Source organism: Accipiter gentilis, chromosome 23 (assembly GCF_929443795.1).
Source record: "Accipiter gentilis chromosome 23, bAccGen1.1, whole genome shotgun sequence".
Classification (NCBI taxonomy): domain Eukaryota; kingdom Metazoa; phylum Chordata; class Aves; order Accipitriformes; family Accipitridae; genus Astur; species Astur gentilis.
The window spans coordinates 7,205,901-7,232,891 of record NC_064902.1 but is presented as its reverse complement, the minus strand read 5'-3'; the positions used below and the strand labels follow the sequence as shown (position 1 = coordinate 7,232,891).

Below are 26,991 nucleotides of genomic sequence, written 5' to 3'. Positions count from 1 at the left end.
AAGATGTGGAGAAAATGACTTGTTGCCATTCTCATTTAAAATGAACCATTTTAGGTTCATGTACCTTTTTTAAGACTTCAAGACATCAGTATCTTGCAAACCTTTATGCATTATTTTTTATATTATTTTTAATGTTTCCAACTGAAGCAACAGAAAATCAAAAAGCTTTCCTGTCAGCTTCACGCACTCTGCAAATCCAAAAAAAGGAGAGTTACCATGTGGTGGTTTAAGCCTAGCCAGCAACAAAGCACCATGAGGCCGCTCGCTCGCTCCCCGTCACCCTATGGTGGGATGGGGAGAAGAAAATATGAAGAAAAGCTTGTGGGTTGAGACATGGACAGGGAAGGATCACTCACCAATTATGGTCATGGGCAAAAACCAGACTCAACTTGGGGAAGAAACAAAATCAATTTAATTTACTACCAATCAGATCAAAACAAGGATATTAGGAAGTAAAACCAAACCTGAGAACAGCTTCCCCTCAGCCCTCCCTCCTTCCCACCTCAACTCCACTCCCGGTTATCTCCACCTCCTCCCTCCAGTGGCACAGGGGGCCGGTTCCTCACACCTTGACTCTGCCGCTCCTTCCTCCTCAGGGGCACGATTCCTCACACTCTTCCCCTGCTCCAGCGTGGGGTCCCTCCCACAGGAGACAGTCCTCCACGAACTTCTCCAGCCTGAGTCCTTCCCACGGGTTGCAGTTCTTCACAAACTGCTCCAGTGTGGGTCCCTTCCATGGGCCGCAGTCCTTCAGGCACGGCCTGCTCCAGCGCGGGCTTTCCCGTGGAGTCACGGCCATTTTGGGCAGCCTCCGCTCCCCTCCATGAGCTGGGGGGGACAGCCTGCCGCCTCACCGCGGGCTGCAGGGGCATCCACCTCCTCAGGTGCCCCTCCTCCCCTCCTTCTTCACTGACCTCGGTATCCACAGAGGGGTTCCTCTCACATTCCAAGCCCCCTGCTCACTGGGGGTTCCCCTTCTTAAATCCGTCCTCCCAGAGGTGCTGCCACTGTCACCGATTGGGTCGGCCTGGGCCAGAGACGGGTCCGACGTGGAGCCGGGGCAGCTTCTCACAGGAGCCACCCCTGTAACCCACTCCCCTGCTACTAAAAAACCCGCGCCACACAAACCCATAACATATCAATACAGTTTTCATTAGATTAGTAAAAAATACAAATAATAATGATAATAATAAAAAACCAAACAAAAACACATATGCCCAAAAGCAAAAGAGCTCGGGTACCAGTTAAATTGCCGAAGAAAAGGCAAAGTCAGTCTCCCATTTCTACCTTGTAAAACTCCAGCAACAATTATTTGCATATGTTAAGGAATATGTGACTGGTATTAAAAAAGTCAAAAACAAAATTAAAAGCCCATTAAATTCAGGATTATTTTGCCCTAAACCACTAGCACATGATGCATAGGCTCATAAATACTGAGGATGTAAACACTGAGTCTATTTCATGCTCTTGCCACTGTCTGGTACCAAACACTACAGGTCACCTTACATCTTCTGCAGCTAATTTGAACACTCTCTGTTACAGAAAGCAAAATCTATAGAATAAAATGTATGTAACTAATTCTTGTAGTCCAAGAAGCAATTACAGGACTTCAGCACATAGACACTTGTTGGTGTTACAGAAGCTAACACATCATTAAGAGAATATTCAAGAAAACATGGAATAGAAAGGCTTAAAAACCTTGCATCAAAACACCCAACTAATAAGCTCATAACTATCAAAAACATCAAAAGTGAGTTTTAATTTTTTTCAAAACAGAATTCTTTAAGAACAGTCCAATTTGTCAAGGCACATAGGGAAATTAAGTATGTAAAACAAGCAGTAATTTCCTTGTTTAATGATGTTATTACAGATGTTTATAAAATAGACTCAAACTTTCAAAAGATTAATGGAAAACAGAAATAATGTCTAAAGGCAATTCTGCATCTTAGAAAAAGTTACCCAAGTCAGCTAAACTACTTTAGATATTAAGAACATTTAAAAAAATTAATTAAAAAAAAAAAAAAAAGCAGCAAATCCTGTGTAGAAATCAATTAAGGAGCAGCACTGGGGAGAAATGCTGACCCAACAGATTTTTTTTCTCCCCTTGGAGTATCAGTATAATTTGTTTCCGAGTGGAAACAGAGAGTGACAATTTTGCAGAATTAGGCTCTAACTAAGAATCTAATAAAGTGAAGACTAACAAACTGCCTTAGATTTGAGTATTAAATACTTAAGATAAATGTCTAAAATGTCTCAATGCTTTTTACTGATAAAGGCAACTGCTGGAGGACAAGGAATCATGCTTCAGAAATCACAACAACCAAGCTGGGATAAAGTCCTCTCAAGATCTACTCTGCAGTTCATCCTTTTGCAAGTAAGCAAGTCTGTATGCAACATTCCTGCTTTTCAACTCCTGGCTCAAATTTTGTTTAAATATTAGTAGCATGTATTTTATAAACATTCTTGTGCAACTCTGGCATGGTTGCCTTCTTCCAGAGAACTAAAACAAGTTTTAAGAGAGTGGACAGCAGGAAGAATAAAAACTGTAAAAGTTTCTAGTCTTTCAATTAATTTACTAAATTAGAATTACAGAACTGCAAGTTCACATTTTGATTGCTGTTGCATGAGGTCTGGATTCAGCTTTCTGAAAGAGTAACCTAAAGGACTACCTCTTAATTGAAGCACCACTTCTTCAGTTCAGATTGTTTCTACCTACTACCACTTGGTACTACTCCTCTTTATCTGGAGTTGTTCTGTACCCAACTTAAAGCTGCCGTGAAAGAATCACTGAAGGTCTAGGATTACACTGACTTAAAAACTCAGCATCAATGACCATCCTCCTGAGATTAAAGCCAATAGACAACTCTATATCCTTATCACCTGTAAGTCCAGAATCTATGAAGTAACACTGTCAGCATGATACCATAAATCAGATTTACTGATTAGTAACATATCCTGATCAATCAAATTCTCTATGTTTAGGTGCCAGTTTTATCAAACTGAGGAAAGGCGGAATTTGCCATATCCTTTGAAGCAGAACAAATTTAAAGCAAGCTGCAGGCAGAATAAGCAAGGCAATAGTGTTTCCTAGGGAATATATCCTGCCTGCAACAATGTTCTTTTTACAAAAAGATAATTCTAAATGGGTCCTGTACAATTTCACGATATCGTAAAAGAAACTGGTGACTCTTCATATCAGCAGATCCCAAGCCACTTGACACTAACAAGTCTGCCTCTCCTCCCAGAGGCAGAGGTAGCTCATGCAGACCCCAGAACACCACTATCACATGCTTCATCTAAAAACATACCACTTACTCCACATAGTTTTGGTATCCCACACTAGCTTCATCTGTATGTATTTAGGCAGTGACCTATGCATATTACAATGCAGCAGTCTAACCCTCAAGCAGCAAAAAGCAGAAAAAACATAAGAAGTTGCCATTAGTCTTAGAAATACCATTCTATGTCCACTGATTCTCTGCTCTCTCATGACCCTGTAGAAACAAAATCTTTAAGCTGATGGAGAAGGTGAGAACCTTGACAGTAGCTCACATGTGAAGAAAAGCAGCTTATATCTTACTCCTTTAACTCTTAACCTAAAGCCAGAAGACAAGAGGAAGAGGAAACATTGTCTTAAAAAGGAAAGATGAGCTATCATTCAAATTATCTTACCAGGAAATAAAATATTGCTTCTATCAGCATTTGTTTATCCACACCAAATAATTAAGGTGCAGGCTATCTGACTTTAAGCAAACAACCTAGATTCACAGTTGTATTCATGAAAGGCTTGACAACAAAATTAAAAATAAAGACTTAGCCCATATGGTTTGGAAAGATAAACGACTTCCAACCACACATATGAAGAATGAAAAAATGCATCGGCACAAAAGCAATCCTGTTCTAGTCTGCAAATAACCTCCTACCTTACCATCCTCTTCAATGCACTTGCTGTCAGCAAACAATAGGATGACTAAGAAAGTTATACACAGAAGTACTTTGAACAGATTTAATTATACTCAAACTCAGCAGAACTCAAGTATTGTGCCTTTTCTGCATTTAGAGTATGAAATGCAGCTTCACAGTAAGTTTTTAAAAAGCCATCTTTCCAATCTTGGAAGGAAAGAGTTTTATAAACGTCAGTTTATTTTGCAAAGCTAGGCTAAAACCAACCAAATCCATGGCTCTACAGAAAGTCACTGCTAGAGTAATACAAACTAAACTTATACACTAGAAACGAAGAGAAATTTCTGTGAAACAATTGACAGTGATACAATTGTATCTGAAAGCATGAGTAAAACTTGGAAGAATATCTTTTTAAACATAATGACCTTTGCAAAATGAGGAAAAAAGTAGTTTAAAAGGCAGGCTACAGTTTCATAAGGCCACTAAACCCAAAACAACACTGGCATGACATTTAATTTGGTCAAAATTGGAATAGTAATTAAAAAAACATACAGTAAGCTGGCACTCAACTCCCTAAAAGGTCTCCTGGAAACTCATCAGCCCTTCCAGGTGGAATATCTGAAAGAACTGAAGATGAGAGATACTCTCTCCATATGATCAAAAGACCCATCTTATTAGACGTATGCTATGCCTAAAAAGTTCCTAGAAAACAAATTCAAACACATGGCTAAAAGCAGTTATCATGTAACTTCTTCTATTCAGAAATTGTGAAGTGCTAGTCCTGCCTCTTTAGGAAAAAAACCAGTAACAATGAATGCATACAATCAAGAAAGGCATTTGACAAATGTCCTATTGAGGAATGACAGTCGTCATTTTACAAAGCACATTGGGAACCTTGTTTACTTGAACCTGTGATTTTATAAAGGCCTTACGTACAACATGCACAGAAAATACTTGCTAAGGTAGGAAAACTGGTTCCACAGAAGATTTTTAAATTGTACAATATTCAATAAATATTAAATTATATTAAGTGAAAAAGGAATGAAAGAACTGCTAAATCTCAGATGAAGTGAAAATTTACAAGGTATTCTAAGAGAGACATCATTTTCTCTGTAGAGAATATTTTCCCAATTGGCTCATTCATAAATGAAGCAAACTGAAACACTCTGTCATATTAGTTTTCCAAAGTCAATGTAATAATAAAATCTTAATGTAAATTTTAATTTTATTTAAATTAAGAACTTAATTTGTAATGGGCTTAAGCTCTGTTATTTAAAAAAAGAAAAAATATGTCTATAAACCATTCAGGCTTTAACCCAGACAGAAGTCTCCATTACTTCAAGATAAGTTCCACACCTTTATTTGCCATATTACTAGATGTGGTTAAATTTTAAGGCAAAATATGCTTGACCAGATGATCTTATTTACTGTAAGTTCAACTCAAATAATTGATAATTAATCCAAAGGCAACAAGAGCCACTACAAATCTCACAGTTTCAGGAGAATCTCAGTACATCCCAGTGCAGTGAAATGTAGTGTTTAGATTCCTGTGCTGCAGACCATTGTCCAAAAGGATGCGTGTTCATAAGAAAAATGCGTTTCAAATCCCCAAATAGTAGACATCACACAAAATCAACTGTGTTTTACACTGGATCCATGCACTTTTTTAAACCTTAACTATAACCCCAGCTTCCTGGAGTCCAAGACACCAGGGCATGCCAAAGAAGATACAGATTTCAGCGCTCATGCACCCACACCACTCTCACCCATGTTTTAGGAGAGAACTGCTGCCAGGGAATTCCCTGAAGCACTTCCCTCCTCTGGTGTAGGAAAGCCTGGCCCACTTTCCTTAGGGATCATACTTACTAATGCTGTAAAATTTAATAAGGAACAGAGTTCTTGTAAGCATGCCAGGATTTAGCACTTATATACCAGGTAACTGAACAAATTCTCCAGCATTATTTCCCGACTATTCCTCCAGTCGCTTATAACTACAGAATGTCTTCTCACCAGCTACGTTAAGTTTGCAAAATAACCTCCACACCATGCACTTTTATCACACCTGAAAGTCACAGCCTTCACAGTGTCATGCTTTTCTTTTTAAATAGGATTTTCTCATTCTACAGCTCTGAGTTTTGTCCTGTTTGAGGCAGGGAGTCTCATCAGTGTGTGTATGAACACCTGGTGGGAGGGAATGAAGAGGGAGCCAGACTCATCTCAGCTGTGCCTACTGACAGGGCAAGATGTAACAGGAAAAATTGGAACACATGAAATTTCATATGAACACAAGAAAAAGAAAAAAAAAACCAAAACTTTGTTTAGTTTTTACTGTGAGGGTGGTCAAACACTAGTACTGGTTGCCCAGGGAGGTTGTGGAGTCTCCATTTGTGGAGATACTCAACACCTGACTGGATATAGCCCTGGGCAATTGGCTCTAGGTGACCCTGCTACAGCCAGGCATTGGACCAGATGATCTCCCTTCTGACCTCGGCTCTTCTGTAATGCTGTAAAAAGCAAGTCTGAGGAAACTAGCAGAAAACTAAAACCTAAAACTAAATGTGGGGATTACCTCCCACATCTAGGAACGGCTTGGGATCAGCGCTCAGCTCAAATGACTGAGGTTTATAATGTTCATAAAGGGAGAGGCTGGGATAGGTATAATGTACATCCCATTAAAACAAAACATACGCATATTCTCCCTCTAGAAACCATATATTATTTTGTAAGGCTTTTCCTGCACTTAACACACACAAACTCCTGAAACACATGACCAGCTATAAAATTTGCAACAACCACACATTTCACAGTTCATTCTGGCAAGATAGCTTAGATAGCCAGATGCCAAAGCAAAACAGATAAGAGACAGGAATGCCAGACTTCACTCCAGCACCTTCAACTTTACGAGGACAATTAATTTTTCTGTCCCCATCTGTGAACAGAAGACATGCTCTTTGTAAGTACATCTCAAAAAAAACCCAAAATACAAAACACAAAAAACCCCACCACCAAGAACAAAAAAATCCACTACAAAAAACCTCCACCCCTAATGAGTGGCAGTTTCGAATACCTAAAGACATATTTGCAGTATCAGTAAAACCATGCTAGCTTCAGTTTTCCCTAAAGCACATCAATTAAGTACACATATGCATGACTTCAAGGCTTTTTAGGTATAGTAAAAAAGTGATGATTATGTGCTAATTTAAAGAACAGTTGAATTTCAGAATTTGCTAAAAGAAGTTAGACTATTATAAATATGTACTTTAACTTGCAAGCTACAAACACTATTTTTAAAAAGACTGTCCCTTTTTATTTTCTAAGCTCTCAGGCAATAAGATAAGTCATTTTTTTCTACACGTCTTCATATATTGGCATGGAATTTCTGTACTGCTCACATAGCCAGATGCAACCTGCTTAAATTGTAAGGAAAGCAGAAACACAGCTGCCTCTCTATGGCAAATTATTTGTCCTATAACTGATATCAAGTATATTTTTAATGGAAAGTCTCTCCCATTTAAATCCATTTATACATAATTTGAGCCGATACTCTTTGGTACATTCAGACAAAAAGCTTCCTGACAACTGTCAATGATTTTTCTCAATTTCACTTTTTTTTTTCCCCATCAAGTACATTTTGTGCTTCGTTCAAGACAAGACACTTTCTTTGCCAAGCCAACAGCTGTACTATGAGATAAGAAAAAATGCTTTAAAGCCACTGATGGATAGATAACCAGTGTGGGAGCTCCATCCTTGCTCCCCAGCACATGCAAAACACCCTCTGACAGATTATGATGGGGGGGGGGGCCCAAACCAAAAAAACACCTTTGTTACCTTGTCTAGCAGATCATATTATCAAGTATTACGGTATAACTAAAATTAACAGACCTATGTATTAGAGTGGATTACAAACCCATGAAGAGTGTTAGGGTCCAATCCTCGCTCACTAAAGCTGGAGGACCAGCACTCCTGCAGTGTAGCTCAGGCAGGGACTGGAGCCCCAGTGGCCACTGGGCAGGAGGCCAGGGCCACCCGAGGCTGGTCCGTGCCATTAAGGTCTATTAATGCACTCAGGACCCTGACACATATCCATCATATTAGCTTATCTTGGACCACTAAAGAAAGATATGGCTCACTTCTTTTCAGTCAGGTTTTTAATCTGACAACTGTGCTCTGGCAGTTGATGAACGCTTCATGGCTCACAGATTTATAAATGGTGTACTGCTTACTTCAGTCCAGACTAGCTACATCATGAATGCAAATAATTATTCTCCACAGTTATACTGTGACCTAGACAAAAGAAATATAATTGCAACTACCTTTCTACAATTCACATTGCTGAAGACTATTAACTTAAAAAAACATGGCAGTAAGAGGTAACCAAGCCATCAGGGTCAAGGAAAGAGAATAATGGGGGGTTCTGCAGAAGCTTTCATCTCTGCCGCCCACCTAGCCTTCAGAATTATTGATATGGCAACCTTTCAGGCACATTACAAATGAAATGCCATGGAAAATAAACCCAATGGCAGCCATCTGTAAAAGATGGTCAAAAGAGTGATGCAGACTGACTTGAAACAAGAAGCAACCAAATGTAGAGGAATGACAGTATACACTGCATTAGGTATCAACAACTTGACCACCAGATAGGATTCTGGAAATAAAAGAAACCAACCCTTGAATAGTTTCCCACCAGGTAAGAGTTTTCATTCTGTTTTCTTACCTGATCTGCTGCAATGAAATAGGTGCTTTAATTTGCTGATAATAATCAGGATACTTTTTCTTGGAGGGCAAGTGGAAAAAGGGTTCAGATATGAGCTGGCCCTGATTATTTCGGCAACTTCTAACTGTGTCATAAAGCTGATAAAGAGGATTAGAAGTGTCCATGAAGGAAGTAATGCTCTCGGCTTCAGATTCTCCCTCTTCATAACGAGCAGCAGCTGCACAGAGAGAAAGGAAAAACAGGAAAATCAGCAGGACAACTCAAAGTGGGTTTTTTGGTCGACTTTTCATGTGGATAAAGATCTAAACCAGAAGAAAAGCCAGTCCCTCAATCAAGGGTGTTCAGCCACTCTCTGGCAGTCAGATTCCTACCTCAGAAAAGGACATCACAAATATATCTTACAAGCCTCAAACTAACAAAAAAAAAAAAAGCACTTTATCTAGGTATTGCAATCTCTCTTATCAGATTGAGACTTCAGTTCTGTCACTGGTAATACACCCTTGCCACCTACAAGTGCCAAGAAGTGTTCATACATGAGACTACATAACAGGACTATTCAGCCACACACTACCTATACAACAGCTATGTCCTTATTTACCCATCAAGCCATTAATACTAGTATTCGTGCCAAATACATTTGTATATTGAACCACTACCACTCTGCTATCTGACAAGAGCTCACTACAAGAATACAAACTGACAAACTATGTCTGGAATTTTCAAAGGTGCCTAGCCAGTTGAGCAAAATGGCCAAATTAAAAATGAATTTTTGCACATATATTGAAAAGGTGACTTCAAAACTTCTATAACCCTTTAGACCATATTAATCACAGCTCAATTAAAAAACTGTGAAGTTTAGCAGAAAAAAATGACACTAAAGCCTGAAGCTACACTTCTAATATATGCAGCAAAATGAAGGAGAAATAAATATTTTAGAATTATTAAATAATTAGCATAATCATTTCATAATAAAGTATTTACAAATTTTATAGTAAACTTTTCTAGTTGTCTATATGAAGCATATATTATGCTTCATGATTAAGATGAATGAAAGAAATGCTATGAAGAACTAATACTGCAGATAAAATTGGAAGAAACATTACATGAGCAACAGAAACACAACAAGAATGAAAATACACTGGTAGTGGAAATATAGGATGGGAAGCAATAAATGGCAAACCCTTGCATGCTTCTCACTAACACAAATGGTGTCATTTGTACCTTGCAAAAATGCATAACACAAAATCTACATGGTTTTGCACATATTAGAGTTAAATTATTCACCCTTTTTCCCCTCTCATGAGTTAAAGTTTGAAGGAAAGCTTGGCAGACGACACACTGGGTAATTCAGTTACACAAAAGACAGTTCTCTAACACTCACGCCAAGTTTCCAGCTGGCATTTTCATTATTGCTCAGTGGAGGCTGGCAATGTTTCAAGCTTTCTATCCAAGTTCAGTAAAGACATATTGAAATGATGACAAAGACAGGGGACACTGACTGCATAACATAGTACTATCACTTTTCCTCTGCAGTCTGACATTGCAGATCTATGTGAGTGTATGACGTATGGGTCCTACCAGACAAGTTAGATGCAAGCTAAAACACAAGCAGACCTCAGTAGACATGCAAACACATAATGATGATGTTCATTACTGATTCAGGGAGGACACTCAAAATTATCCTAATTATGTCTCTGAATGCCAATCAGCATCACTTAATGGTGTAGCATCTACTACACAGTAGCCAGCGAAGCAGGAGCTGGACAGAATAACTCGGGTAGAAACAAAAGACTGGAGGTAGCACTGTGTTTTCCTGTACCTAACGTATCAACCTGAACATGGAGATAAATGCTAACAGCTAAGAGAATGCCATCAGGTAAAGTAAGCTTCCAAAATAGATTATGCAGCAAAATATTGTCTTTGGTTTTGTTTACTCAAACAGTTCAGTTCTGAGTGCTCCATGAAAAATTAAGAAACAAAACAGATAAAGTAGAACTTGTTTCTATGAAAGAGAAAAAATAAGAAATTAGTCAAGTATATTGCTATTCTCTGACATGTGGCAGCCAGCAACAAAGCAGTTCAATACCCTAAATGAGAAATGTACTTCCTTTGTATTAAAAGTAGAACACTACTTTAGGGAGAAAGCATTCCCTAAAATAAAAATCTCAGTAAATTAAACAGGCACTAAAAGGAAAGTGTTTATATAATATTGTAATACAGCTATAAACATTTCATTCTGATGTGTATATGTTCTTTAAAAGCGATGTGTCAAACATATATTCTCACATACTCAGAAAATGATAGTGTTCTGCCAATATGAAAACTGTTCTCTTAAGAACTGAAGGATGTATTATTCAGATCAGAAGACAGAAAAATCCATATTTTGCTGTGGAACAATCTAATGCAAGACTTTAGATTCTTTAATATGCAGTAGCACCAGGTCCCATATCCCCACCAAGCACACGCTGGTAGTGGAGAGTAACAGTCAGTTATTCCTCTTTCATGCAGCTGTTACCACAACTACAGTTAGCAGATACAGGAAAAAAAAAAACCGCAGTACACCATAACCACAAAATATATGCCATTCAACAATCCCAAACAAAATGTATTTCCTGCTGTTCATTCCATACCACAGTGGCTGTTTCCTAATGAAGGGACAGCTTCATAATGGAGTGATGTTAAATTAACTCCACTGCAAAAGGAGGAAGCCGTCTAATTTACAATGTGAACTGAGCTTTATTATCAGGTATAAATGCATATAACATATACATGTACTCTTACTCAGTGATGAGGCAGAAAAAGAGCAGAGAGGAGAGCATTTGAATGTATATGAAAGAAAATTAGAGTCATTACTCAGTAAGTGATTTACTTTAAATACTGTCTCATTTGTGGTCCCAAAGCACATAGACAAAAACGAATGCTCTAAATCCAATAGAAGATAGATGCTCGTAAAACCAAAAGCAGCACCCAGTCTCAAAGCATTTCTAAATTAAATAAAATAGCTTTATTACAAAGTGAAATACTTATTTGTAAGCAATAAATAATGACCATCTACGCCTGCCTTTACAGGTTTATAATGAGGAGCAAAGGAGCTGCTCATGTCCAAGTACATTTGAGCTGGAAATCTTCTACAAGCTCCATCACACATTGACACCCTCTGAAACTAAGGATAAACTCCAAGTTGGAAACAGGTATTTTTCATTGCTTAGGCAACTGCTGCAATCAAAGAAGCTCATAAAGATTTAGTTCTCTGTATCAAGAAGGAGAAAGTTCTCTTAACTTTCAGTCATGCAGCCTAGTTCTCGCTTATTTTAACAAGTGTTAGAGGAAGGAAAAATATGAGATACCAGAGCAACTAATAAAAAGACCACTTGATTTAAATAAAAATTCTTTTCATGTGGAGACTGAAAGCATAGGTATGTCCAAGTAGTGCGTTGGAGGGACAGAAAATCTTACAGGTGACAGATGTCTGCCAAAAAAATTGGCATTGCCTCTTAGGTAAATGTAATAAAGATAGAGCTTCAACAGCAGCAAGGCAAAAATCTCAGATGCTTATGCAAGGCTCCATGAAAATGACAGTAATGTCTATAGCAAAGGTGGCACCTGAAAGCAGTTAAATCACTTCAAGAATTGAAACCGCAAAAATGTAAAAAAGCTATGCATTTTTACAGAATTACAATTTGCAAAAACAGCAGCTAACAATCACACTGAACCAAGCTAATAAATACTCCTCGCACCTCCCAGAAAGCAGCTGCTCTGAAGCAGTAACTGAACTCTGGGCTAACCAGGAATAAAAATGCTTTTGCCTGCAGCAAGATCTAAAATGATCAAAAAAATTCTACAGCATATCCATCCACTAGAAAACAGTGGCGAGTGCAATTCAATTACCGGGTGTGAAATAAATGCCCCAAAAATATATATTGAAGCGATGCATCATTTCACATCAATGCAGAAATAATGTAAACAAAAAAACCCACAATAATATACGTACAAAAACATTTTGGAAACCTGCTCTGAAATGAATGCAAGGAATTTACTGAGACAGTAACTATCAAGGCAAGCTAACTTAAAAGACAACCACCTATAACAATTTATGACCGATACTGAAATATCCGTTATAATGCATATATTACACCATATATGCTTATAGTATAATGCTAAAGAATGAAACTAAGGATGCTGTATGAAGGCATGCCTTTTTATGTGCTTTTGTTATAACATAAAACTTCATGCAAGACTTCACGACTGCTAGGCTAGACCAGGTATTTCTGAATTAAGTTCTAACATTAATCTATCCTTATACCTCATATAGATTATCTTCACCTTAAAAAATAAAACCTGACAGGTACTTAGACAACCCAATGGCACAAGAGAGAACAAGCCAGTGTGAACAAGATTTCTCTCAAACAATTGCAGCACTATAAATCTCTTTCACTGCAAGGAGCACCCAGTGTCTTCTCCAGTGTCTTCTCCTCTGTTTCATATCCAAAAGAATGAAAACAAGCAACAGTTTTCTAAAGCTTGCACAAGTATACTTGGAAACACACACACTAAATTCAAAACATGCAAACAAGTTTGGCCTACCCTATCTTACCAGCTGTACATTTATAAATTCGTACTTTAAGAGGAAACAGGGACTGGATTTAACAGAATTACAGGGCGAGTTTGGAAACACTGCAAAATATTTTTGAAACAAAGATATCTGAATGTATTGGGAGCTCTACAGTTTTGCTTATTCCAAACATTTTAATTAAAGAAAATAGAGAAACTGCAGTTCAGTTCCTACCAGCCAAAGCTGCATCCTCATCACTTTCTGATCCATATTGCAATGCCATGGTTATTGCTGATAAACGATCCCCTTGGGCTGATCTTTTGTTACTATAAAAGAGAAAAAGTTTAAAAAATGTGCAAAATTTAAAAAAAAAAAAAGGTTATCATGTTAACCATTAACAGTCACTCAGAGTGTGTAAGTAAACAAGTGAAGCTCATGACGGTTGCCTACATTATCAGAATACAGGCACGACTATGCAAGCAAAGACTGGAGCCCTTAACAAGAGAAACTGTTAATGACCCATGAGTCTGCCTCTATTTTAAGAGGTGGTCCATCAGACTGAAAAACTGGACACAATCAGAAAGCTAGAGCTCAAGCTAGCTATCTTCTGTCTTATTTTGAATACCTAAATATTTGAATTACTGGGGGAGAAGGGGGGTCCCTCCCAGTTAATAACTTTGTTTGATCCTGTTTTATAGGGATTTGTGTACATGAAGGAGTTCAGCACACTGTAAGCGGTATATGCTATCTCCTCCCATTCCCCAATCCCCACCTTAGGCATTTTCAGGACACAGAGCGCCTGTATGTGAAGCAGCTTCCTCTGCTTTCTAGGTGGAGTAAGTCAGCATCCAGGCTGGCTATGGTCTCATACAGACTCTTCAGTATCCCTCTCTTCCTCCCTTTTGTCCCAAACCTGGGCCACAGCATTTCATACCCACACTGTAGGCTATGCCTGACAATCCCTGCTTTTTTACTATGTCAGCTCTTTAAGCACCTTCAGCAATGGGCTCAGCCTTGCCCTGTGGGAGCAAAGTGAAGACTGGGAAAAAGCAGATGGGTTGCTTAAAATGACACCAACTCTGTACAAATGCTGAATCCCTTAAACACCCTTGCAGCTGCTGTGTAAAACCATGCTTTCAGAGTATACGCACAGGGAATTAACCAGGAGTAGTACTGTTTCAAGACAGTAACTCAGAGACTGTAGACACGAGGCCTCTGCTAGGTACCAAAATTCTCAACTGCTGACTGAAAGAACAAACCAGAAAGCCTCCAGTAACCCAGTCTACTCAGCAAGTTTGCCATAAATGCATCTCAAATGCAATACTTTCTTTTTACAGGCTTCATTGTTTTCCACCATCCATCTCTTAATTATTTAGTCCTACTTATTATTTCTTTTTAGTCTCCAAATATAATTCTTTAGGTTTACAACACATTCCATGGATTTTTTCACCTGCTTTATTTTGTAATGAAGCTTAACATACTGTTCTTCAGAACATTTCTAAGGAAATAATATCATAGAGAGTATTTCACAACAGGTGTTTTGCAATGTTAAATATAAAATCAAACATGGAAGAGTAATTACAGCAAAGTAACAGTAAATAATACTTAATAGATATTTGACTGAAATATATTTGAATCTAAAAAGTATTTGAGTCAATATTGAAGAGCACTCTCAAATAAAACAAACAAACAACCCCCAAAAACACCCAAACAAAAAAACCCCAAAGTTTTATTAATTCCATACGATGACGACCCAGCTTTTCCTCCGAGTCCACAATTTACTTACCGATAATATTTGTTAGAAGAATTTCTCTCATCACCAACACTGCCTTTACCCTGTGAGGAAGGACCTGTCAGCTTGGAAGCAGTCAAATTTGATGGAGTCCTTAAGGCAGAAGAGACAAGCCAAGGAAAGGGGAAAAAAAGAGGCCCACCTTAGACCCAAGAAAAGCTGCAGCAAGGATAAAGCTTTTTACAGAATTACTTTGATAGATCAGCCAAAAGGTTCAGAGACAGATATAAAATGTTTTAAAGCTAAAAGTAAAGTAATACCAAGATACTTTTAGTGCCCCAGCATTAATATTGATTTTGTTTATAAAGTCAGAGGAAGGTAACATTTAGGTTGAGGATTAATAGCTATACACAAAGCTCAGCCTACAATAGCAGTGAAAGCAGCCAACAAAATGTTCCTTAGCATCCAGGTAAAGCTAATCATACAGATCCAATCATGTTTTATCAATATTTAACAAAATCACTGTCAAGCTGCTTTGACAGTGCATATTGTCAAGCAACTTTATTTTGCCACTTTATTTAAGGGAGGACAGTTAAATGCACCAACAAAGAGCAATTTAGTATGACAAAGGATACAATGAACTCTGCAATAGAAAAGCATGATTTTTGACACAGAGGCAACATGTCTATAGAACTCAGGTTAGTAGCATTATGATGAATTTGAGTCTGATCCACCAATGACAAAACAAACAGATGTAAATTCAGAAGAAAAATATAGTAAATTAACTTTAAATGAACTTATGGGGGTATTTTACCAAAATCAGCAATAGGTAAAGGAGCCCCCCTTTGAGACAATTAAGCAGTTAGGAATTTAAATAAAAATAATGATTCAGTGATGTAGATTCAGCAGAAAGAATACAAAAAGCATAATGGTTTGATAAAAAAAGCAACCAGTGAAATGCAGAACAGCAGGTGAAAGGTTTGGTTTTCATGATACTTTTCCCTCACCCCAATTTTTTTTGCATTCAGCCCAATATTATTGTAGCCTGCTTCAGGCATTATAATTTATTTTTTTTGGCCAAGTTAGAGAAACAAATAGGGGAGCTGTCAATTACTCTGACATTCAGATTACTTCAGGATTTGCAGGTCTATTGAGAACACAGTACATAAGAGAACAATTAGAATACGGTAGCTGAGAAGTGGAAATGGGCTGGCAGTGCAAGAGAGGATTCAACTAACAAATATCAGTGTGATTTATCTGTCATCCCTTCTTATGCAAACAGCTTTATTTTGAAGAAAAACAGTTAAGCCTCAAAAATTAAACATGACACACACACATGACATCCTGAGTTTCATCAATGGCCAACACAGTGAGAAATATAAAATAAAATCAAAATTTAAATAGAAAACCTCTATGCCTGTAAGTAATTCTAGTTAATGCAAAGCAAACACATACGTATATTCACTGTCTGTAGAATCAAGGTCTACACATACTTTTAAGAAGGAAAATTATTAAAATATGTGTCAGGAATTATTCCCTAACAGTATTTCTGCTTTTGTATTTTTGTATGCTCCAACAATGATTCACCCAAACATGGGAATCATGCTAACGTTGAACAAATTAACCAGAAAAAAACCACTATATAGGTTGAATGTCTCAAAGCATCAAATAGTAAAGATCAATCAGGTAACTTCCATTTCTTTCACATGTAATAATCCTAGGCAATACTTTTAATACTGACACCATCTATACATTTTTCAGTCAACAAAAAAATTTAAACTGCCTTTCAGTAAAGTACAGGAGTGCTAGTGTTTTCAGTTGTACCATACAAACCTTTGCAGGAAATGACAGCAGTTATTTTCCGGCATCAAATACCAGTAAACAGCTCAAATACATGAAGAGAGTCCACTTTGTAAAGAGTTTGCTAACTCCTTGGATGACTTGCAAGACATTGCTTTATTTTTCTAGTCAAATGACACAGCCCATACTGGCAAATAATACCTAAACCTACTTATGAGTAACACTCAAAAGTAAAAAGTTTATACGAGAAGAAATCTAATTGCATTTCAGATAAGAAACATCTAAAATGACTGCATCACTTCTCTGTACATTATGGATTGTCACAGGAAGAAAATGTTATTTCCTAAATAAAATCATTCCATGAAACAAATAGACCTATCAACAGTGTTTTATACCTGCCTATTCAAGACCAAATCTATGCTTCACTGATTAATAAGTCCAGATTTTCAGTGTCCTGTGCCTCTTTTCATAGCTAGAAATTGGTTTTCAAACAAGAGTTTATATAATGTGGACTTCCCTCTAAATATTTGTTGCCTGCAGTCTTGTTCCTATATTTCTGCCCCTACCTAATTAACTGTGAGCTCTTATGTTGCAGCTCCTAACAAGGTTCAAGAATATCCAGCATTTTTCGTAAAGCAAAGCCCATCAAAGCACCTTGTTCTTCACTATTCCTTTTCTGCTATTAACTTATAAACACATGTGGTAGAAGGTGGCCATAGCTTAAGTTATAAAAGATCCACTGACACTGTTTTTCATAATCAAGTACATCACAGAAATATTTCACCACAGAAGGATTTCAAGAAAAAGTTTCCTTCCAAAAACTATTTTACTATTTATAACTTTTTAAACAACAATAAACTAACTTTTCAAGCAATTATTTCCCACTATATTCTCCACAGCAAAATTAAGGGAATGTCTATAGACATTTTTCTATGAGATTGTAAAAAGAACTCTATTTGCAGTACCTGATTCGGAGACTTGACTTGGCCAACTCACTGTGTTCAATTTCAGCCTTTTTCATATTAAATATTTTTTTAATCGCATTTGCATCCTGTCAATTAGAAGAATTTTTTTGTTTAATGTTGAAAGTCAGGTTTACCCATCTATCTAAAAATCTAAAACAAAAATGGAGGAGTTTTTACATTTAGATATAAAACAATTTTGCATGAGAAATGAAGCATAGAACAAAGTCTGCCTGAAATACACCCACAGTGGCCTCTAAAAACTGAATAGAATAGCTGAGTAGCTTTGAGCTCATTTTTTGTCATATACTTTAAAAAAAATCTACAGTTTGCAAATATACACAAATACCACTTTGAACCAAACAGGCAAATGAGTTTCTGTGCCTTTGCAATCAAAAAGATACTACCATTACCGAGCTTTATAATGCTCTCATTCTATACCTGTGGACTCAATATTCAGAGCAAGTGTTCACAAAATAGAGATTACAAACTTTGAGTGATGTTACAAGTGTCAGTCATGTCACTAGGAACTGAAACTACAATCCAAACAGAAGTACCATTGGAAAAGTCCAAGAACCACTTAAATAACAGTGTTATACATATACAAGGTCTCTCACTACAAAGCCCTTAAAACCGAACACACAAGGGAATAATTTACCACTGAAATTCTCCTATTTCCAGAGTGTATGGAGACAGCAATGTGATAATTCGTACACAAAATGCTGGTGAACTAAGTATGAAAAAGATAGCAGGTGCAATCTGGTCACAAAAATATGGCTAAAAGGAAGAGGATCTTCAAAAACCATGCAAAAAATGCATGACTCTAGTTTTGAAGCTTATGATGAAACAGTTCTGCAATCTGGAAAGAAGTTAACAGCTGAGTACTACCACTATCACTTGAACATGTAGTTTCAGCCATTTCAACTTCAATTACAAGTACAGGAATCCTCCATTCCTGCAAAGAAGCTACATAACTCATATCCCGAGATAAAATTTAATTGGAAAAAAATCATACACCTCAAGAAAAAAAAAGTGACACCCCAATTATACTAAAAGCAATATAAACAAAGGAAAAGCCACTAATAGCTTTTTTTAAAAAAAATGCAAACAGAGTCCTTATGCTAAAGATTTATTTAAGAATCAATTAGCACAGAAAGTAGTAAAGAAAATCTGAACTCAAATCAAACTATTAACAACTGAAACTAACCTTAAATACTTGTGATCCAGGCTCATTGTAGGTTTTGGCATTCTTTGCCAGAAGATCGATATCCTTTGCCATTGCATGAATGCTTTTATAAGTTCCATTCTATACAAAAAATAAATGTAACTGGTTAAAGTGGCAAACTTCAGACAGCATGAGCACTAAGTCAGTAGTGAAAAGCAAAGGGAATTCATATAGAATAAAGGGAACATTTATAGAAAAACGAGAACGTATTTATAAAGAGGACAGATAAGCATCTGGAAAAAGTCATCTAAAAGGAAGTGCTAAGCCCTTATAAAGCTTATGAATGCTAAGTAAAAGATTGCAAAAATACTTAATAAATCAGATTATCTTAATTTTGAAGGGTTCTGACAAAATGTTATTTTACCTTTATTTGCTAGTTCAGTTAGTCTGTGCGCTCACTATTACACACAAAATGCTAGAATTACAGAACAGTGTTTCAAATTACTGGAGAAGTAAGATGAAAAATGTATCAGTACAAAACATTTATTTATAGCACTACAACAAAAGTAGGTGATGATAATGCATGACCAAGCTTCAATACTTCAGTGTTTTACATTAGCAGTACTTGCCAAGGAACTACTTTAAACCATTAAACATCAAGAAATCCAAGATATTCAGGCTCAATGCCAGCACACTACAGTTTATGATGCTTGATCTTCAACACAGCTACTTCTGCAGCATTAACTCAGCACAGAACATTAAATCAGCATAGTGTTCAGATTTTCAAACAGCAGGGGAAAAACACATTGCCTTTCCTACCATCGTAAAATTTGGCTTCTAACAATTTCAGAATGCTTACTGTTAAACAAGTCTATACTCCGACACATTGACGTACTGTACCTGTATCCTTTGGGCAATAGTTTTAAGATCTATGGGCTCCTTTATTATTGCATAATAATCTGGATATTGCTGGAAAACAAAAATAATTTATATATTACTATAAACAGTCACAAAGCTATTCTTCTAATAGCTCACGGAATGAGCTATTAGATTAATTGCAGATAAGAACAGCGTAAGCTTCATCAACATAGCACTAGGCTTCAGTTTGGGCAAGCCAGATACAAGGAATTAGAATTCATCAATAAACTGACATAAAGGAACAGTTCTGCCTGAAGGCCAAGTAAGTGGTGATGGTCTTCAGAGTATTTATTTTGCTCGTTAAACTTGTTACCCTACACCCCGAAACAGAACAGTGAAATCAGACATACTTACAAAGATTAAAAACTCTGCATCAAAAAAACCCAATTACCGAAACTGGCTTAACAGGGCAAGCCCCAATCTACAATGAAGGGCTGGGATTGAGTGGGTCAGAGCAAAGGAGGGAAGCTCTAAAAACAGCTGGAGTTTGCCACTGATGAGACAGTAACAAAGAACTGCACCCTGAGTGTGCCCATCATAGCATATAACATCAGTTACATAAATGTCCAGGTTTCCAACTTAGAACACAACCAATATTATAATATACCCACCACTTTAGAAGGAAGTTTCTGAAACAGTTCACTTATGAGGCGTCCTGATGGGTTTGTGGCAACAGCTACAGCTTCAAGAAGCTGTTCAAGAATTTCCTTCAGGTAACCTGGAGAAGACTAATATAAGAAATCAAATCAGAAGAAGTTTTAATAGCAGCCATAGTGGAGTGCTTCAGCTTGCACTGAAATATATTAATTTACTTTTCAAAGACAGAAAAAATCAGCTATAAAACACAGACGCAACTTTTCAAAACAACATTGTTCATGCATTTAGGTAAAGCACATGAGAAAAAAATTAATTTTACATTTACACTACAGACTGTCAGACATACATTACATATTGTTAGAATAGACTTGGTTGTCAACATTAATGAAAATATGCATCCCAACATCACAAAAACTAGACAAGCCCAAACTTCCTATCATCCTATCTGGCTTATAAAACACTCCAGGAACAGCTGCACTAACTGAATGGGACACATGCTGGAAAATGATGTCATTAGACATGAAGCTTGCTTGCATCAAACCTCAATGTTGGCATATCAGGCACACATCATGTTATTTCAACTAAACCAAAACCACGTTTTATCTGTATCAGAAAACCTCATAATGTTTTTTTGCTAGGCAAAAGTGAAACACACATACAATGCTGTGAAATTAACAACTAATAAACTTGTATAAGAAATACCTTTTGGGGCATAATTTAACTATGAAAAGACTTAATTCTTTTTCACATATGGAGGCCAATCTCCCTCTTATAGAGTCAGGTGCCATACACAGCCATGGCCTCTTCCAACTACAGCTGTCATGCCCGCACTTACTAATTCAGAATTTGTGCCTTGATTGTCATGTCCTTCCTCATCTTCGTCTTCCTCCTCAGCATCACCTTTTTGAACAAATTCATTTTTTGTGCGCAAATACAACTCCCATAATTTGCAGGCAGCTTTATATTCAGGAGAATCGGGCTGCAAAAACAAATCAAACATTCTACTCAAAATTCAGATCATTCTTATCTGAAGGAAACTGATAAATTATTAGTTAAAAGGTACTAAATGCATTAAATAAATAACAGAAAACCTGGGAAATTCCTGCTTCAGTCATTCTTCAACAGAGATGTTAAGAATCACAATAAGCACTAGAAAATATAACCTCTATCACTCCAAAGCATTTAAGTTTTTCAGAAAACTTAGCAATAAAATTACTGGGGTTCAGTCTTGTACAAGCCTATTAGATGAATCTGGAGAAATCATTAGGTTTTGCTGAAGCATAACACTTGATATTTAAAATAGACTAAATATCAGTATGCCAGAAATGTGATTTTAGCCAGTACTGCTGCGATTGTGTAACACTTGAAAATTAATTTCTACAGAACAAGAATGCCAACAAATGTGCCAATATCTCTGAAAGCACTGCAATGATTTACACTCAGCGTTAACCGTGAAATTCCAAAGAACCTGACAAGATGCTACCACCTAAGATGCTACACATCTAAGTATATTTTTTGGAAGAGCTAGAAGAATTGAGTCAGCAGATTAAGTTTCGTAAATACAGAGTTGGCAGGGGCAGACAAGCATGTGCCTATTAACATTACTACTTAAGAACACTACCCAGAAAAAAGACTGCTTTTCCACTCTTATGTATTTTTCTTTCCCTTTCCTCTGTCACTTAACCTCTATTTCAGGTATTCCTGCAGATATGTCACCTTATTACTGCTGATTATGCTCTTCTTACTTCACTTTCTCAACCTCTGACAACTTGGAATACAAATGAGAAACCAACATGAGAACTATTCTTAAGCTTACCTTACTAGGCTTAAATATTCTCAAGACATTAGACCAGGTGTTAATTATGAGGAACAGATTTGAAGGGTATTCTGCTCCACTAGTCTCCTTCCTTCTATATTAATGCAAGATGCTCAAAAGTCTAAGACTTGAACTGAAATACTAAAAAAACCAAAGGTTTGCGTTCAAATCTAGCATTGCCAATAAAACACCTGCTGCAATAAAGACCTTGACAATGAATCAGCTGTCCCTGTTTTATATGCGTCATTGGAACTGCGTGGGTAAGGTAAAAGACGAAAAAAGAAGAGGCTATGTTTGTGTGTCATATCTCCAGCTCACAACTCCAAAATTTCTCTGGAAATGTCAACATACTTTCATCCTAGAATGATGACTACCTGTTTCTATTCTACGTGCAAGATTTTTATGATACAGGCATAATTCTGAGTCCACTATTCTGTAGGCAAAGGCAGCACACATTCTGTAAAATTCTAATCATTCTCTCCTGCCATCAAGGACTTCTCCCTCAGTAGAAACCATGAAAAAGCCAACATTAATGGACAAGTGCCTTGCAAAGCTTCGGGAGTACACAATGAATTTGGAAACCTTTGTACTTTTTCTACTGTAACCAGAATGTGTAAATGCATTAATCCATAAATCTGACTGTTTTTCAAAAAGCTTCACACACACGCAAACATAAACAAAATAAGCACTGCTTTTCTGAATGTCACCTCATTAGGCTGGTTGGGTTATTCAGAAAGCAGACATTTGGATCATCTCCAAAGTCAGACATATGAAAAGTAATATTAGCAGTTTTAGATTTGCTGTATCATCTCAGTCACTAAATACAATTTCACTGTTTTATGTATTTAACATAGCCTTCCTTTAAACAAGATTAAGCCAGGTTTTTTTCCCCACTTCCTTACAGCAACTGTAATAAAAACCATTAACATCTAAAATAAAACATACACCCAGCTTGAAGATGGGGATTGCACCCTTGATGAAATATATCACCATGTATACTCACAATCTATCAACACTGATGACGATAATCAATGTGCCTTTTTTTCATATTAAGTGGCCAGTGAGAGAGAAAGATTCAACACTCCTACTGCATGCTTGCTTATTTATAAACTCTTCCTTTTGAGAAAAAAAATATATCTTTTTCCATTCCAAAAGGTTAGACAGAGTGTGTTGTGAAATGAGAAAGCTTTGATAGAAGAGTATTTTTCTCAGTTTACATCTCTATTTTTGCTTCCTCTCTCTTTTGGAAAACTACATGAAGATCCTCCCCACATTATTCTATGGTTTTCCATAAAAAGATTCCTATGGTAGGACATCTTACAAAGATACGGTCAACCGTACGGGAACATATATGCAAATAACTGCAATGTATGCTGTTCTCTTACCAACAATAAAGGCTAAATTGAGAAGGTTTTTTGCCAAACCAAGGAATAATTTGAACATGTCTCTACCACTTTTACAATGAATTTGAGCCTTTTTATGTATTTTCCTCACCTTATAGTAAGCCTTCGCATTGTTGAAGAGAAGCTGAAAATCAGCAGTCAGCACATTCACATCATCATATTCCTCCATCTTTAGCTTTTGTTGGATTTTCATTAGATCGATTGGCTGAGAAACCACTTCATAGTAATCTGGCTGATTTCTGTTGCAATCACAAAAACAGGCATTATATTCCAAGCGGTAAAACCAAAACCACAGCACTAAAGTTCATATGTATCTATGACTAAATAAAACAAAGAAAGTTCCAGTAAGTTTTTGTTACAGCTAAAAGATCAGGACAGTGGTCTGTTAGTAGCCTTACTTTATTACATGTTCTGTTATCATCCTCAATTTTCTGAGTTTGAGATAAAATTCAGTCTCTTACTTTACCTACTGCATTTGCAAGGGTCACTTCTATTCATCTTCCCAAGATATGCCCTTAGCATTACATTCCACCACTTATGTGGAATATTTTATAGTCAAAGGCATAGATGTTTTAGGTAGCTGTCACAAGGAACATTTTAAATTAATTCATTGTATCCTTTTTTGACTGAAAAAGGGCACCAGTGTTAGCATGTCCCATTGAATAATTACATCAAATACTCGGATCAAACACTGGTGTGAAACTATGACAAATTTAGCTTAAATTTATCACAGCTATTAATGCTGAAGTATTCCTCAATATCCACTTACTCCCTGATTAAACCTCACATTCGAGGCTTAACCAGAACCATGGTCTTACCTTCGCTTCGGTGCCCTAATGAAAAGCTCACAAAGGAGCCTGCCTTGTTCATCTTTGTAATCTCTGATGGTGTTGTAAAGTTCATGGCATACAGCAATCTAAAATGTAAGTGCAACAAAGTAATGAAAAAGGAGAAAATCTTAAAGGGGCAACAAATCAAAGCCTGCTTACAATGAGAAAGACAAGCTGCCAATCCACAGCGTGCTCTAAAGCAGAAGTGTGAAGAAATCAGTGCATCTCATACATTAGTACGATACCTGACAAGTATGCCAGGTACTGCAGAATTTTAGTTTATTTTTTTGAACACAGGGAGCTTTCTTTCAATGCTAATTCTAAGTAACACACCCAAAATGTAAATTAATTCAGTACAATCCTCTCAGAGTTATAGACATCTAAAACAACAACAGGGGTTCTTCTGCCCTGCAATTAATTAGGCTACTAAATCAAAGGCATAACAGAGACATTGTACACTTCAGCAATCGCTGCCTGTGCCGTTCCCCACTTATCTCTCTCTGCATTTGCTATTCAGACACGGCTCTCAAATTCTGCATGTTATGATTTCAGCTCCTTCTCCAACATCCTTCCATCTGCTAAAATCATCAGCAAAAAAAGAAAAGCAGCAAAAGGAAAATGGGAAAGAAAAAGATTAAATTGGGGAGACAAGAACAAGCCAAAGCTGAACAAGGTCCTAAACAAAGGCAACAACAGATTCAGGGCCAGTGTGTATGTGCTACATATGATCATCCATTTTACAATCCAGCATTTCCCAGGCAGGGATGCAGTATCCCCCCTCAAAGAAGTTGTGCATAATAAGAAGGTACTAACAGGATCTACAGTTGGGAGATTGGAAAGTCTCCTCCTCTTTCTGCTTGGGCCTGGTATATTCGTGGAGTGGTGGCCGTCATCAAAGTCTCCTCCGCTGACACTGCTGGAAGGCGAGGTAGCTCTTCGCCTCTTGGAACCCATGGAATCCAACTTCTTCTATAATGAAGAGAGACGTTCTTAAACTCATGGCATTGCATCCAAACTCTCTGGTGAGAGCTAACTATAAAGTTAGCAATGCTTAGAATGAGTCACATATGTTTGTTATATACTAGAGTTCAGTTAAGCCATATATCTAAACACCAGCTTTTTGAAAATTGGCAGGAGTAAAGGGAAATCAAAGTGGTCCTACAGTTTTAATGTCACCGATGACAGAAATGTCAGGAAGCCTAGGGCTCACTGTGATGAAGATTAATTTAGCAGCTCTTACTAGGATATGTTCTTAAAACTATCTACATTTTGATACCTCATCCCATGCATGATAACTAAGCGAGAACCGCTGCTTAAAAGGAAAAAGCTGTACAGAGGCATGTGCTTAGTTCTGGTGTAAATGCATGTAATTCCATGTCAAATTGAAAAAAAAAACAACAAAAAAACCCAACAACCAACAACCACACAAAAATCACAAACAAACAAACAAACTAAAAAAATCACACAGAAAACAAATTACAAATGAAAATTCAAACAGCTACTGAATACCTTGTCTTAGACTGAAGCCAAAAAAAGGTCTGGACCATCATGTGACCTACCACTCCCACTTTATGTGTAGGATAAATGGCTCAATCATCAAGAAGCAGAAAAAGCCACCTCCTTTATTGGCCATAGTTTTCCATTTACCAACACAGTGACAAATGAATAACCACCATCCAACAACTATGGTGATTTACGGAACAAGTTGTTGGCTCTTTCCCAGCTTCCAGTGACAGCATCAGAAAAATATCTTTATTTGTAGCTGTCTCAAAGGCTGAAGACAGAATAGATCGGTCTATCCCAGCCTATACCCATTTTCCAAACAAATCGAGGAATTTCTTCTAGGAAGCACACAGTTGATTTACAAGGTATAGCAGCACAACATAACCACATTCGAGCATTTATGTTAGAGACAGAATTAATTTCAAGCACACAAATGAGATGAATAAGGCAGGAATAATTAACAGTTAGGATAAAGAAAAGCAAAAGCCTAAGGCAGAGGAATGGAGAGAATGGTGCACATACAATCAATAATTTACCAGATTTACCAGAGTACAACCAGCACCTCGAAAAGCCAGTCTCCTCATAGTGTCTGATGGCCAAGTACAGATACTGGGAGAAGGTAACACTCTAAGAGTAGCTAACCAGCAATGGTGTTAGTACAGTCAAAACTGGAAGACAAGAAAACGGAAAGAGAGAGAGAAGAAAACTGAGAGTAGATAGATAACTAAAGAATAAAATCAAAGAATACATTGAATAATTACAGTGACAGAGAAAAAAAAAGCAAGAAACAGAAGGTAACTATTTTTAGCCTAGCAAAAACTCTACAAAGTAATTTTGTACACAGAACGCTAGACATTTCTGTCATTTTTACAGTAAAAACACATTTCTCTAATGTTTCTGAATACATATTACAGATTTCTAGCCACTTGCTAGAGAATGATTCATGAAGGAGAGCAGGAGTAAACATAAGCAATATCTGACCTGAGAGTAAAAACCAGAAAGCAGTAAAACTCAGAGAATCTGAAGTAGTACAGTGCTTATAACAATAAGAAAATAACTTTTAAGGTCAAGAAACATTTAATAGACTCTCTAGTGA

General features: G+C 37.1%; 1 protein-coding gene across 13 annotated transcripts in view; it reads right to left on the bottom strand.

The window, feature by feature from the left end:
- PBRM1 (polybromo 1) overlaps positions 1-26,991 on the bottom strand; it is an 80,133-nt gene that overhangs the window by 39,971 nt on the left and 13,171 nt on the right. For 4 of the 13 annotated variants that reach the window (XM_049826376.1, XM_049826374.1, XM_049826382.1 and 1 more), the window contains exons 2-13: positions 26,441-26,563; positions 25,206-25,361; positions 24,381-24,478; positions 23,654-23,801; positions 21,179-21,322; positions 20,358-20,474; positions 19,729-19,797; positions 18,871-18,969; positions 17,667-17,752; positions 14,956-15,054; positions 13,404-13,495; positions 8,618-8,834 (exon numbers count right to left, since the gene is read on the bottom strand). In XM_049826376.1, the coding sequence (XP_049682333.1) occupies positions 8,618-8,834; positions 13,404-13,495; positions 14,956-15,054; positions 17,667-17,752; positions 18,871-18,969; positions 19,729-19,797; positions 20,358-20,474; positions 21,179-21,322; positions 23,654-23,801; positions 24,381-24,478; positions 25,206-25,361; positions 26,441-26,479 (1,364 nt within the window). In that variant the 5' untranslated portion in view covers positions 26,480-26,563. Of the gene's footprint in view, positions 1-8,617; positions 8,835-13,403; positions 13,496-13,941; positions 14,234-14,955; positions 15,055-17,666; positions 17,753-18,870; positions 18,970-19,728; positions 19,798-20,357; positions 20,475-21,178; positions 21,323-23,653; positions 23,802-24,380; positions 24,479-25,205; positions 25,362-26,440; positions 26,564-26,991 lie in introns of those variants that run through there. The other 9 variants (XM_049826381.1, XM_049826383.1, XM_049826389.1 and 6 more) reach the window with 5 other exon arrangements.